The 13,804-nt window shown below is 40.7% G+C and overlaps 1 protein-coding gene across 1 annotated transcript in view; it reads left to right on the forward strand.

Annotated features, from left to right (window-relative positions):
- Positions 1 to 13,804, forward strand: part of rcan3 (regulator of calcineurin 3) — a 42,759-nt gene that overhangs the window by 3,232 nt on the left and 25,723 nt on the right. Inside the window, exon 2 of the mRNA XM_042387969.1 lies at positions 480 to 750. Within this exon, the coding sequence (XP_042243903.1) occupies positions 544 to 750 (207 nt within the window). The 5' untranslated portion in view covers positions 480 to 543. The remainder of the gene's footprint in view (positions 1 to 479; positions 751 to 13,804) is intronic.

A 13,804-nucleotide genomic window follows, 5' to 3' on the forward strand; every position in this document is an offset into this window, starting at 1 on the left:
TGCAAGATGGTTCTCTAGAGACTCTGTACTGGGAGCAGCTGGTATATTTTCTCTTCATCACCAACGAATGCTTAGATATAATTGAAGCATTAACAGACAGACTGAAATTGTGATATTTCAAGCAAGAAAACTGACCTAAAAGAAGGATCTAAACATGGAACTTTTGGCTTTTTTCCTCTCTGTTTTATAATTTTTTTGTTGTTGTTTGTTACCACATCTTTGCTCCTATTGACATTTGTTCATTATCGTGTGCTTTTACTGTCACTCTCTCCTTCATCTTCATTCTTTCCTCTCTCCCTGTCTCTCTTTTATCTCTCCTGCACCTTGCGTAGTATCATCCCTTGATGAACACTTTACTGCGACCCTGAAATCTTCACGCACCGGTGTCTCACTATCACCTCATTTTCTCCACAAACATCCAGCGAGTATATTCACCTTATCTCCCAATGTCCAATCTCTTCACCTTCCCTTCTCCCCAGTCGGATCTTTCCCAGCCTCTGTGGTCCCACACCCACCTGTCTGCGGCCTCCTAAAAGGCTCAAGATGCTGCGAGAGAGCTCCAAGGCTTGGAGCAACGGCTCAGAGGCCTACAGCAGCGATCCCGAGGAGGACGAGGAGGAGGAGGACATGGTTTTTGGGGAGAACGATCAGGACGGCATGGCGGAGGAGATGATGGATCTGAGCGACCTCCCCACGGCGCTCTTCGCGTGCAGCGTCCATGAAGCCGTGTTCGAAGAGGACGCGCACAGGGTGAGATTGAGCAAACTCACTTTCTGGGTCGTATTTTGGTTGTATGTGTGTGTGCGTGAGTCTGTGTATGTTTGAGTCATCTTTGCTGAATGTGTCAGCGCATCCGAGACTTAAAGCCCAGCAACATGTGCATGATGTCATCCACAGCTTTTGCTCCTGCCTGTCAAAGTCCAGTCACCATCTCAAGCTGTGCTGCTGATTGCTCAACCGCAAAGGCACACACTCTCTCTCTCTCTCTCTCTCTCTCTCACACACACACACACACACACACACACACACACACACACACACACCTGATGCCAGCTTTTTATTTGCCAGGGAACATCAATGCAGAGCAGAGGATTACAATATGGCTTGCACAGAATCGTTAGCCTTAATCCATGTGCCTGTGCATGTCATTCAATCATCACCCCATGCAGTGTCTCATACATGCCCACTTGTGCTTCTAGATGTGTCCACAGGCCTCCATACTAAAGCATCAAACACAATCACACTCGTGCACACACATTTATATGCCAGCGAGGCCTCTCTAGGACGCGTCGAGTCTGTCCGTCGCAGCTTTATCAGGCTCCTCGGAGAGAATACTTGGATCACTGGATCCTGTTTGCTTGAGAAGGATACAAAGATAATACTTTAAATTTTCAACAATCCAAAAAATGCTGTCCCTCTATTCCTAGTAGTTGCAGCTGGCATGCTTCACATCTCCTCTACTGTCTTTGTGTCTTGTTTAATCTGTCAAGTCTATGCATCTCTCTCTTCTGTATCTTAAAGCTATCCATCTCATCTTCCTTTAACAGTTTTCTGTCCTCTTTCTGATCACCACATACACACTCGCATGTTAACTTTCTTCTCCTTTCTCGATTCTTTTAGTATTCCCCTTCTGTCTCTCTCTCCTAAGTGTTCTTTATTTATCCTCTCTGTGTATATAAATGCAAAGCAGAGAGGCTAAATCTGGCGCATACACAAAATCCCTTTAAATGAATCACTCTTGCTTTGTGAGTTTGCTGTTTGTACACCCATAGCTCCTAGCAGTGGAGTCCTCCCCCTTCCCTTCCCTTCCTTTCCCTTCCCTTCCCTCCCTTTTCATTTTGCCTCCTCACTTCATTACAATTCACACTCTGGCTTTTAAGTGGAAATGCCACCCACGCACCCTTCAGTCAGAGCATGTCAATAGATTGTTCTCCATATGGTTCAATTAAATGAGCCATGCTAAAAATAGAACTTTTGACATTTATTTAAACTTTCAAAATGAGGACAGGAAAGGGATGAGGTATGAAATAAAAAAAAAAAAAAACAGGTTGCTTGTGATATTTTCAAAGCACGAACAGGAACTTTATTAGGTTGTTTTTGGCTTGTAGCAGTGCTGTTTGATTCTGCACACACCCGTACACACACAGAGTCTTGAGCTTTTTCTAAAATTGCAAAATTTCAGCTGATAAAAACTTGACATCTCTAAACTCTACATCATCAGTGAAGAACAGGGACATGGCAACCTACATTTTTGTGTCTTTGGGCTCTTGGCTCTCTCCCAACACCGACATTACCTTCTGTTTCTGTTCTCAAAGGCTCGCATGCAGGAGGATGTGCTGTTTCAGTAATCACGCTGTGCTCCGAGAGAGAGAGAGAGAGAGAGAGAGAGAGAGAGAGAGAGAGAGAGACCCCATATATATAAGACACTCTTAGCAGGCTGTAAAAGCCTTTTCCTTTCTTCTGCATTAGTGAAAAGAAAGTAGAACCTAGTGGCACACTTTCTCTTTTATGTGCAGTATTTTGTTCTCCTGACCAGCTTTTAGGAAAAATGGAGAGACGCCTTAGAACTGCTTACTGTTTCGTTAGGAAGTTCAGCTCAGGCGTTGCCAGATCAGCCCACCACTTCGCTGAAACAGTTGGGTTAATTATTCATTTTATTAATTAAAAATAAATTCTTGTGATTATAACAGTGCTGCACCCTTACACTTAATGGTTTTAATGATCTGTCGGATCAGTTGTTCAAACAGGCATTATTTTTGATGTTGTTCTCCATGTTTCCATTTAAATTAAATCTAGTAGCCCATTTTGTATTTTATGCTAAATGTCTCAAAAAGGTCAAAAGTTTGGATGCATTTTGAGCATCTTGAAGACTATTTTGTTGACTATTTTTCAAAGTATATTGAAAGATTTTAGATGAATTAATGTGTGTTTTCCTACCTTCTGGACCACCTTTGTTAAATATGAAAATCAGAACATGAAACTTGCTTGAGAAAGATAAATATTCACAATAGAAAGCACGTCAGCAAGTCTTTCCTGTTACTTTCTTTGGAAAAACGTCACACCAAATACATCCTTCGTTTTATTCTTCCCGAAAAAAATGTATTGTTTGTACATATGATTAAATTTTCCTAGTTTTTCAGTCGAACACCTTTCTCCAGCTTGATAAAGGTTAATGGACTGTGTAAACACCAGGGACAATGATTGGAAGTACAGGACTTTATCGGTCTATAATACAATGTTGTCTCTAAACCAAAATAAACCAAAAGAACCTTCACCCACCCCACAATTGTTACCCAAATTCAATTGTACTGAGTCTGCACTGAGTCATATCAGATTTGACTTGTAAAGTGCTGAGTCGCATACAGCCCTGATTAGCTTCCTTAGACTGATTTTCATTGTGGTCTGAGGAATGTTCATCTCATTCTGTTGTGAATACGATTAACAGTGTTGCATAGACCGAACACAGCTGCAGCCAGTGTGGTTTCTAATTTCAACATGATTCATTATCTGTAGCACCCTCGGAAAACAAGTGTGCACAAAGAGTGAGGGAGGTAGAGACAGAGGTGTGTGTGTGGGCAAAGTAACGAGGCAAAGTGGTTTCTGTGCTTGTCAAGAGAAAGGTCAGAGAAGCCATTATAAGTGGTCCCTCATAGGGCCCAGTGTATATCAGGCCTAATCAGCACTGAGCAAAGCTTTCATCACTGCTCCTGCTGCTGTCAGACTGAGCCCTCCTCAATCCATAACCAGCGCAATCAAGCAAGCGCCAGCTGCAAGCTTAACTCAACACCAAACAAAATGTTTTTATCTGACACGTAATGAAAACTAAACAAGATGTTTTTAAGTTAGTGGTCTGCATTGCTGCAGGGTAATACTAAATGATTAATTTCAGCTAAACCTGCACTAGTCAATATTTTTATAAATGGACAATGGGTCACATTGTCAAGTTCAATGTTAAAGATGAAGAATTATTACCTGACTCTGCAGTCTTTTTAAGCTATATTGGGCATCTTTGAAGGTCATTGTTTTGGTTTTACAGCCTCCAACGGTACTGTTTGGGCTCACATCACTTTCATTTCAATAAGGAGAGATCAACGACGATGTGAAGCATCTTCATAAAGTGTTATGAAGATAGCAGATAGCACAAGGCCCCCCTGGAGTCTAGACGCTGGTGGTGTTGGAGTGGAGCCAGCAGGTGGTTGATGGAAACCCTTACACCTGTCTTCCTGGATATCATGGAGGTCATGGGGGTGATGCAGAGGAGTTGGGTTGAGTAATAGTAGGTCTGAAAGACGGAATTGCAGAGTTGGCAGAGCAGCCCACTGTTTTTGCTACATGCCCAGCACCAAACGACAGAGAGACAAACATAGCAGCTAACAGGTGAACATAGTGGAGCATTTAGAAGCTCAAGAGCCAGATATTTGCTTCAGGAGTTGGTGGAGAGCTGAAGGAAACATCACTCAGAGTGAATGCTAATGTCGCCCCGTGTCTTCTGGATGTATAAATAGGCAACTGTTTGCTAACATTTTTGCCATATCAAGTATAATATTTGTATAAGGTGATAATATGTCAATAATGTGTTCACAGCTTGTTCTGCTGCCAAGTGGCCAAAAAAAGTATTAAGAAAGGAAAAGGCTATTACAGCCTGCTAAGACTGGCTTACCCAAATTACAAAAAACATATTCTCACTTAGCTCTAGTGGTATGTGTGCAGATAGTTTTGGTTTAACGTCACCCGTTTCTGAGATTTCTGCCTCTACATCAATAGAGGTGAATGTCATTTGTTTGTGCTCACAGCATTGAAAACTGACATTTATAAAAATTCACCAGTAGGGCTGTGTATCTTGACATTTCTCTGATAGTGGTGACAATACAATATCTGAGTTTTGAGAGATAACTAAGCACAAAAAGCATAACTATTGTATCTGCGTGGCTAGGTACTACTAGAAGTAAGAGGGAAAATATGTTCCTCTATAATTTGGGCGAACCGACCATTTAATGATGTGCACATTGCTTTCCCAGTCCCAAAAATACCAGCAGCAATGGATAACTTTCTCTATCTTTACTACAGAAGTGCTACAAGGATTTTTCAAACAGTTCCACTTAGTGATGCATTAGCAGTGTAGCAGCGATAGAGTACTGTAAGTACGTGAAAAGTTGAGCTGCTCAGATGGACCCACTTCAGTCTAATGTGTTTGATAGTGTGACTCATATATACATATATATGTGTATACGTATATATGTATATATGAACAATGAGCAATGAAACACATCAGGGACTAAAGATAGCGTGATAGAGGATGTGAAAAGTGAGATGTAAAGTGAGTGCCAGTGTGTGTGTGTCTGTTATCTGCACACGCAATGCATGTACATAGTGTGCATGCAAGCGCGTGGTAGTGATATGTTTGCATTTGTCAGACTACAGTCTATTTTTGGGCGTCGGTCTCGGGGGTGGGGGGGGGGTGAACGTGAGGGAGAGGGTGCTTGGCAGGCTGAAGGTCAGACATGATGCAGTGCAGAGTGAGTGAGTGCCGCTGGCCCCTGCTCCTGCTGCGGCCTGAATATTATTCTAGTACACTGACTGGGGTTGTCTCACCGACCTGGTGTGCTTGTTTTGCATCTATTTATCAAACAGAAGCAAGCAGAAAGCAATTCCATTGCTGAGCAGACAACAATGGAAAGCACAATTTGGCCAAATTGAGCTGTTGTGGCACTCAAAGTATTTTGCACATTTGACAAGACAGTGTTTTCTTATCCAATAACAATTTTCCACTTTTCTCTGTTAAACTGCATCACTCCTTGCATTTTGATGAGTATCTCAAGCTGAAGACAACTATTAAAGTTTTCAGTAAAATCTGAGCCTCTACTGAGGCCACAGATATAATCAGGCAAGCTAATGCTGGATTGTAATTAACACTGTATGTGCAACAAAATCTACTTTTCACACAGTCATTTCTACATAACATTACTGATCTTTTATGGACATTAAATCATTTTCTGCAGAAGTTGAACACATAAAGGTCTTTTTGCCTGGGTAGAACTTAAAACAGGGAAGGGATAAAGTGACAGAACATATTAAAGGCCCTGTTAGCCCATGGTAAACCCACACAAGTGATTTTAATAATTTTGGTCGATTACATAGGGCGGGATAGATTGGTGTGATCAGACTGGATTTTACTTGGCGAAATGTACTCGTGTGGTGTGTCGAAAAGCAAACAGGACAGGAAATGGCATGAGTGTGGTCGTAAGCATAAACTGCAGGAGTTAGCATGGCTAGCTGGCTGATACGTTAACAGCTGTTATTAACCTCTGTCACTGTCCTTTCACTCACTTGTACTCACTTTTTTTCCATTTTATATCATTGCTGGAATGCTAGTGACAAAACAAGCAACTTTAAGACATCACATTGGGCAAGGAACTTGTGATGGGCATTTTTAACTATTTTCTGCCATTTTGTTAGCTTTAATAACATTTAACTTTAACAATTAACTTTTTTTATTCACACCGTCTTTGCTCTTTTTTATATTCTGCAAAGTGACTGATCCCTGAGTCGGGTTGCACTTTTGAGTCCAGAAATCATATCTTTACTCTGATATTAGATTAGAAAATACCTCTTGAACACACGAATGTGTTTCAATTTAATGGCAATTTGGGAAAAATGCCTCCCACAGCTTAGTTTATTATGTCATGTTGTACTTTCTAAACCCCTAATCTATAAACCTCTATCCACAAACATCTATTTAAAGACATCATAATATCTCCACCATGATGAAAATCATTTCACAGCAGCAGTTTTTTTTTTATTAACTTCACACAGTACCACTCCCACACCTTCAGATGAAGAGCTTCAGGGAAACACTTTTTTTTTTTTTTGGCTCTTTGATGAGTGATTATGATTTGGTTTCGTGCATGGTTGCCTCGATAAAAGCAACAGCTCATCTTGTCCACCACAACCACCACTCGCCTACTACACGGGCTGAATATGAAACTATAAGATTTAGGATGCTCCGTAAGCCGCTGTGTCATTTGTTCTTAGTGGTGCTTCTGCGATTCTATTTAAATCAAGATTATTTTCTGGTTCAATCAGTCTAAAAAAAGAAACACTCTGTGGGCGCATTCAAGAATAGCAGTTCAGAATACAACAACAGAGTATGATTTCTTATTTAACTGATGCCAAGTATAAACAGACTCCTATGAATTGAGGCATAACTGCAATAATACAGTCCATAAAAATAAGGAGCTAAAATAAACCCGCAGGCAACAAGAAGTTTAGTTAAGCTGTGAGAATTTATGAGAACCAGTCAGTTTTTGGATCTTTCTTTCTGTCTATATTCTAGTTGTATTTTAAAAATGGAAATTTCTTCTTCACGGAAAGTCTGCTGGACTGTGTTGTACATCTTAAACTTTTTAATAGAGACGTTGTACTTCACTATCCTACTACCAGTTTGGCTCATACTGCCCTTATTTCCTTTTCTTTTACCTTTCTGTTTACTTGCAGAACTTTGTTGATGTCTAAATGTTGTGTGGCACCCGAGTCTGCAAAGCTGGCTCCCCTGTGATGCTGCTTCTTGGAGTTATTTATTAGGAGGAAGGTGGGGAGACCAGCATTCAAATCAATTTCTGCCGGCTGTCATTTACAGAAAAGGACTATTGACAGTCTCCCGGCAGTCGTTTTTTTTGTTACTTTGCTGGAAAAACAATCATGAATGTAACTCTCCCCAATTCAATTTGCTTTATATTGGTTCGTGTTTATTTCTGTTTTTCTTTAGATCTTTCATTTGTTAATTTCTCCCTAGAGTGCTTTTCTGCCCTCTTTAAGTTAAAGGTGCAGTGTGTAGAATTTAGCGGCATCTAGCAGAACAGACTTGGCAGAAATGGAATATAATATTTATAAGTATGTTTTAATTAATGTAATCACCTGAAAATAAGCATTGTTGTATTTTTGTTACCTTAGAATAAGCTCTTTATATCTACATAAGGAGCGGGTCCTCTTCCATGGAGGCTGCCAGGTTTCTACAGAAGCCCAGAGTGGAAAAACCAAACCCGGCTCTAGAGAGAGCATTTTTCATGAGTTTCACAGCCACCATTGGTTCTCTCCCACATGCTTGGAAGGGGAGGGTGAGGTTGCAGTTTGTTGCAATCTGCAACCTCACCACTAGATGCCACTAAATCCTGTACACTGCCACACTGCACCTTTAAAGTCTGTCTCTGTTTGCATCTCACTCTCTCTCCCTCTCACTGTCTCCATCATGTTGCTTATTGACAGTCCATATCCACAATAGCGACGTCTAGGGGGCCCTCGTGGTTGTCTGTGCCTGTGATTTTTACAGTTTGAGCATCTTTTGCTTTAGTGGCTGCTCGGTTGTCTGAAACAGATCTGGAAGCTATATCAATACCCTTCTTCTCTTTTTCATTTTAGTTTACTTATAGGCCAGCCTCACCCTTTAATGTTTGCAATCTCATCACACCAGTTTGCCACTTGTGCTCATCTTTAGTTGCCATGTTGATCCCATGGCTTTAAATTAGATCTGTTTGAAGTGAAAGAATATAGAGCTCTTCCTATCCTCTGGTGAAAAGTCTATCATTTCTTTCTCCCTCTTTGTTTGCCTGCCTTAGAAAATGGCACCCACTTCTCAGAGCGCTGTGTTGTCTTCAAAGCTTTGTGTTAGATCTGAAACCGCCTTGGGTCCTTTCCTTCCCTGACCGTTTTTTTTTTTTTTTTTCTTTCTTTCTTTCTTTTTTGTTGTGTCTGGTATTCCAGCAGCAGTGATGCCTGCATGCGGGTTAAAGAGTCTGCCTAACCCATCCAAATGTTTGACCTGATTTCAAAGCAAAGCAATCAGTAGAGCCATCGGCACGTGTCGCTCTGTGCTTCCTCCTCCGTCCCCCTCCTATCCCCTCTGTCTCTGTCCCGCTCACACAGCTATGGCAGCTCAATCTCTCCTGCTCCTAAGCTGCTGGACGGGGTTAAAACACTGAACAGCTGCTGGTGGCCCACCAGATGTGGGCTGTGAACCAGAAACATACTATACTTTCAGCCTACATGTTCGGACAGTATCTGTGACACCGTTTCCTAAAGCCTTTCATACTGTACATAAAGCAGCGTTTTTGTTTTATCGCAGGTATTTGTATTTATTTGTTTACTATTTTACATATTCACATTATTGAAAGGTGTTCTCAAAGCAGTTTCTGTTAAGGTAAAGTTTCCTACACAGGATAGGATGCAACTAAGTTACTTTCATTATTGATTAATTTGACACTTTTATGATTGATCAAATAATCGCCTAGTCTATAAACTCGACTATCAACTTGACGTCCCTAAATAACAAAGAAATAAAACAGATAAAAGTACAAAATTCTCACATTTGAGAAGCTGTAACCAGAAAATGTTTTTCCTTAAAAAATGAATTGAACAATTGATTGATTATCAATTCAATCAATTATCATAATTGTTTATAATTTTTCTGTTTTCTTGGTGTCAGTACAGACCTTATTAAACAGATTATTGATAAGATGTGACTTATCTACATACTGTTTCTCAGTGACTGTCAACAACAAACTTTTACAAACATTGTAGACTAATTTGCATATAAACTACTATGGTACATTATCCCATTTATATTAGCCAATACGTTTAGTTTAGTTATCAAAATTAATAACTGAAGAGAAAATATTTGGATCAGTGCATCCCTGTTCCAAAACTGATAAATTTCCATTTTAAAAAATGAATGAAAAAGCACTGAATTGCTCTTTTTGCACAAATGATTGTACACGTTTCCCGTGAGAACATCGTTTTTGTTAATTAGGAGAAAAGAGTTGGAGTCAGAGTTGGCCCGTGGGAGTTCTCTATCACTAATAATTAAAGCTGGATTGCCAGAAGCCATGTAAATCCATATCTATCAACATTTTTAACATCCAAATGACTAAATACTGCAGCAGCCACATTCCCTCCCGTACATTTCATCCAGTCAGAATTCAAACCACCAGATAAAACAAGTTTGGAGCTTTGAAGGAGTTTCAATCGAGGCTACTCGTGTTTGTCATTTACAGCCGATGATGGTGTCCGCTCGTCCTCAGGTATTCACGCTGTCGTTTGCACCTAATGACCTCTCTGCATCTCTTTCTGTGCCGCTTTTTCTATTCTCATTCACCCTCTCACTACTTTTATTCCCTCTGTGCCATCATGCCTCTCTGTGCTTCTCTGTTCTCCCCTGCTCTGTCTCACCTACACTCTTTAGATCTGTCTCTTTGCCCTGTAGACACTCTTTTATCCTCCCATCCCTCTGTCTCCCCCTGGCTCTCTGCGCCTGTACTTGGCTGCTTGCTTTATAAATAGCTTGGCCTAGATTACAGCAGCTGCATTGGCGCTGGCACCAGAGGTTGGTTTGGCAGAGCCAAGTGAGGTAGCCTGGTGTAACAAGGGGTTGGCAATGAAGGGATTGAGAGTGTATGTGTATGTGTATGTGTATATGTGTGTGTGTGTGTGCAGGTGTATGTGTGTGCAGGTGTGTGAAGATCATGAGGATTGTGCAGCCGCAGCCTGTCTGCATGCCTGCTATGGCCGTTCTCCAGAGTCATTCCTTTCATTCTTCTGCTTTCACATAACACAGACACACACACACACACACACACACACACATATAGACAAAGCTCATATCACTTGTGTGTCTGTGAGAACTCTTGTCATATTTGTCATATTTGATGCGTTTCTTTTTTTGGTGAGTTATTGTAGTGAGTAAATGTTTAGGAATATCTCCTGTCTGTTAGTGTGTGTGTGTGTGTGTGTGTGTGTGTTTCTTTTCAAATCCACAGAAGTTATAGCACAAATACAATATATATTTGCATGCAGATTTCCTTGTTTGTGTTTACTGATGCGTTGTTTACTTGTGTGTGTATGTGTATGCGTGTCTGCATTCACATACATCTGTGTATGATGAGCATGCGTATATCATCCCACCCTGATGATCCACTGCCCTGATTTCCTCCCTCCTGCTCCTCTGCAGAGCTCCACTTCAGAATACAAATTCATGCTCGTCAGTGAGTCTGAGACATGGCGTCTCACCCTTTTGAGCCTCTCTGCCTGCTTCTCTTCTCATCTCTTACAAAATGCATCACGCACTTCAAGACTCGTACTGTTGTAACCAGATTTCTACACTTCAATTAACCGTGCGGCTTACCTGTGAATTTATGCTTCATGCATAATCATTTATTGTTACATGCACATGAAGAAACGGGAAAATAAAACACTAGTTGAGCAAAGATTTCCTAAATCTAACCACCTGTTTGTATTTTATACAAACAGTTATTATAACCATATTTTTATTTGCATGTTGTCATACATATTTACATGTTTTGGACGGACAAAAACAGAGTTTTGGAGGTGTTGTTAGGTGGATGTTGTGACCTTTAGACTGAGCTTCAAAAATGTAATTACCATAGAGATATGAGAGTAGCATCGATCTTCTCATCTTACTCTTGGCAACAAAGTGAATGTATTTTCCAAAATGTCAAAATATTCCTTTAAGAACAGATACACTTTACTGTGTACAAATCTGCTCCTGATATTAGACATTTGTAAAAAAAAAAAAAAAAAAAAAAAAAAAGATCCTCCGTTTTGAAATAATTGTCGACATTAAAGTAAAACACCTACTAATACTGTTATAAGGCAGCGACATTTGAAAGGTTATAATCATGTGTCTTCTCAGTCACAAATGCATTTTTTTTCAAATGGACAAAGCATGTGTTTATACTTTCCAACATGGAGTCTTGTTTAAGCTGTGCTGACTGTGAGATCTAACAGAGGGAATTGTGAATGAGGAGTAGAGAATTGAGAATGAGGAGGAGGAGGAGAACTGCAGAATGAGGCCAGAGAGGAAGAAAAGTGCTTCATCATCCACAGCGATCCATCCTACTTATCAGCAGTGACAAAGGGATCAGAGTGGCACATCGACGCAGTGCTTTGATAACCGAAAAAAACATTAATCCAATGGGCTGTATGTTTATGGCTTATACTATACAGCAGAGACACATGACACGAGACTAGATCGTGTTAGACTAGATCAGATTAAACTGCATGTGAGGTTTAGTTCAGTGAGGATGGTTTTGAGGACCCTGGTGCACCAACAAGCATCTCCTCTACTGAAGTTTCTTTGAGCAAGACGTTGAATCTCCACCAGCTTTTGTTGACCCTCCACTTTTGTAAACAGGGGCGAGTGAAAAGAGAATTTTCCATGACTGCATAAATAAATGATCACAACTCTTGGCGAGCTAAGACTACATTAGATCCCAGAAAACAGTGTGGATTCAAAAGAAAAGGTGACGCAGGCACGCTGCTTTATCACTTCTGATCTCGTGATTAATAAACTGCGGGGGTGATTTTCGAAACCATATCTAAACCTGTCAAGTAGCATCTTCTGTGCTGCCCGCTGTTACCACCGTGACTTGAAAGAATAAAACAGATTCACTCCCAGCAGATGAACCAGCTGACGATGCCGTCCGGGCTTATGGGCCAACACGCTACAGTGTCTGGTGTTTTAGAGGCAGATTTTTCCAGACTTGTGCGGGTGACTGACTGATGCTGTCTGGTGGAGGAATGTCACAGTCATCCTCACGTATCTCACTCATGTTCTCCGTCTGCTCAGCGTGGACAATGCCTGACACACACAGACATAAATAGCCCTCACCGCCTAGAGCCTTAATATTAATGGCTTATAGGGGACTTAGCTGTCTCAGTTGGCTTGGCAATTGTTATTATGAAACGGAGGGAGGGAGAGAGAGAGATGACCTGAGTGATGGAAAGAAGATATGGTTTGTTAGGATATTATGCAATGATATAATGTCTGTGGGGTCTTTTTTAATAATTGGTCTTGAGCTGGAGTGGAAACTCTCACTGTATCATCATAATTAAGAAAAAAAAAGGAGCTGTAGCAGCAGCAGGGCAGTCATCAGCTGCTTTTATTGTGAGTGATAGAGAGTCACGGTACAGTTAATCTCCAATCAACAAGTCAGCACTAAAAGTACGGTACAGCTCACTGAGAAGTTATTTTAAAGTTTTCATATGTTGGGTCTTAAACAGGATCAACAAAGTATCCGCAAGGCCGTTTTATAACCTCTAATGTCCAAATTAGGTGCCTATTTATTTTATATCAGTTGTACCATATCTATTAGGAGCATGTAGGGAGACAATATACACATCAGCTTGAGCACCACATACTGTAGCCATATAGTCTGTCTGTTATTATTAAGCCATTGAAGCCACAGATCATGTCAACTGAAGGCAGCTCTAACTCCAGAGCATGCTGCTGCCAGGCTCGCTTATGCAATTTTGCATTGACGGGGGGGGAAAAAAACGTGCAGTGGACGCCCACAGAAGGCAGCGTATGTTTGACGCACAGTAATTTGAGCCAATCTTCTGTATGCAAAACAATATTTTATGATCGGCTGTTCAAATATTGCTCTTATGTGACTATAATTTGAAGGATATTATCAGTGATCTAAAGCACCGAATCTTATTGTGTGCTGCTTGTTATGGTGCTGGTGCACAGGTCATATGGACACAATAACAGGAACCTGTTCGGTCAAGTGGTTCCCAGCCTTTTTTGCTTGTGACCCCTTAATACAAAGCGTAATATACGTGCTTCCCTCCTTCATTAAGTGTTAAGAGAGATTTTTCATTTGACTACGTTTTTTGAAGCCCGAAGAGATAAAACAATACAGTATTTCACAAGAAAAGCCTGAAAAATACACATAAAATTATGTAAAAGAATTTTAATTTTCTTGTTCCCTATCCCAGAAATCATCTCACAACA

Source organism: Thunnus maccoyii, chromosome 16, assembly GCF_910596095.1.
Source record: "Thunnus maccoyii chromosome 16, fThuMac1.1, whole genome shotgun sequence".
NCBI lineage: Eukaryota > Metazoa > Chordata > Actinopteri > Scombriformes > Scombridae > Thunnus > Thunnus maccoyii.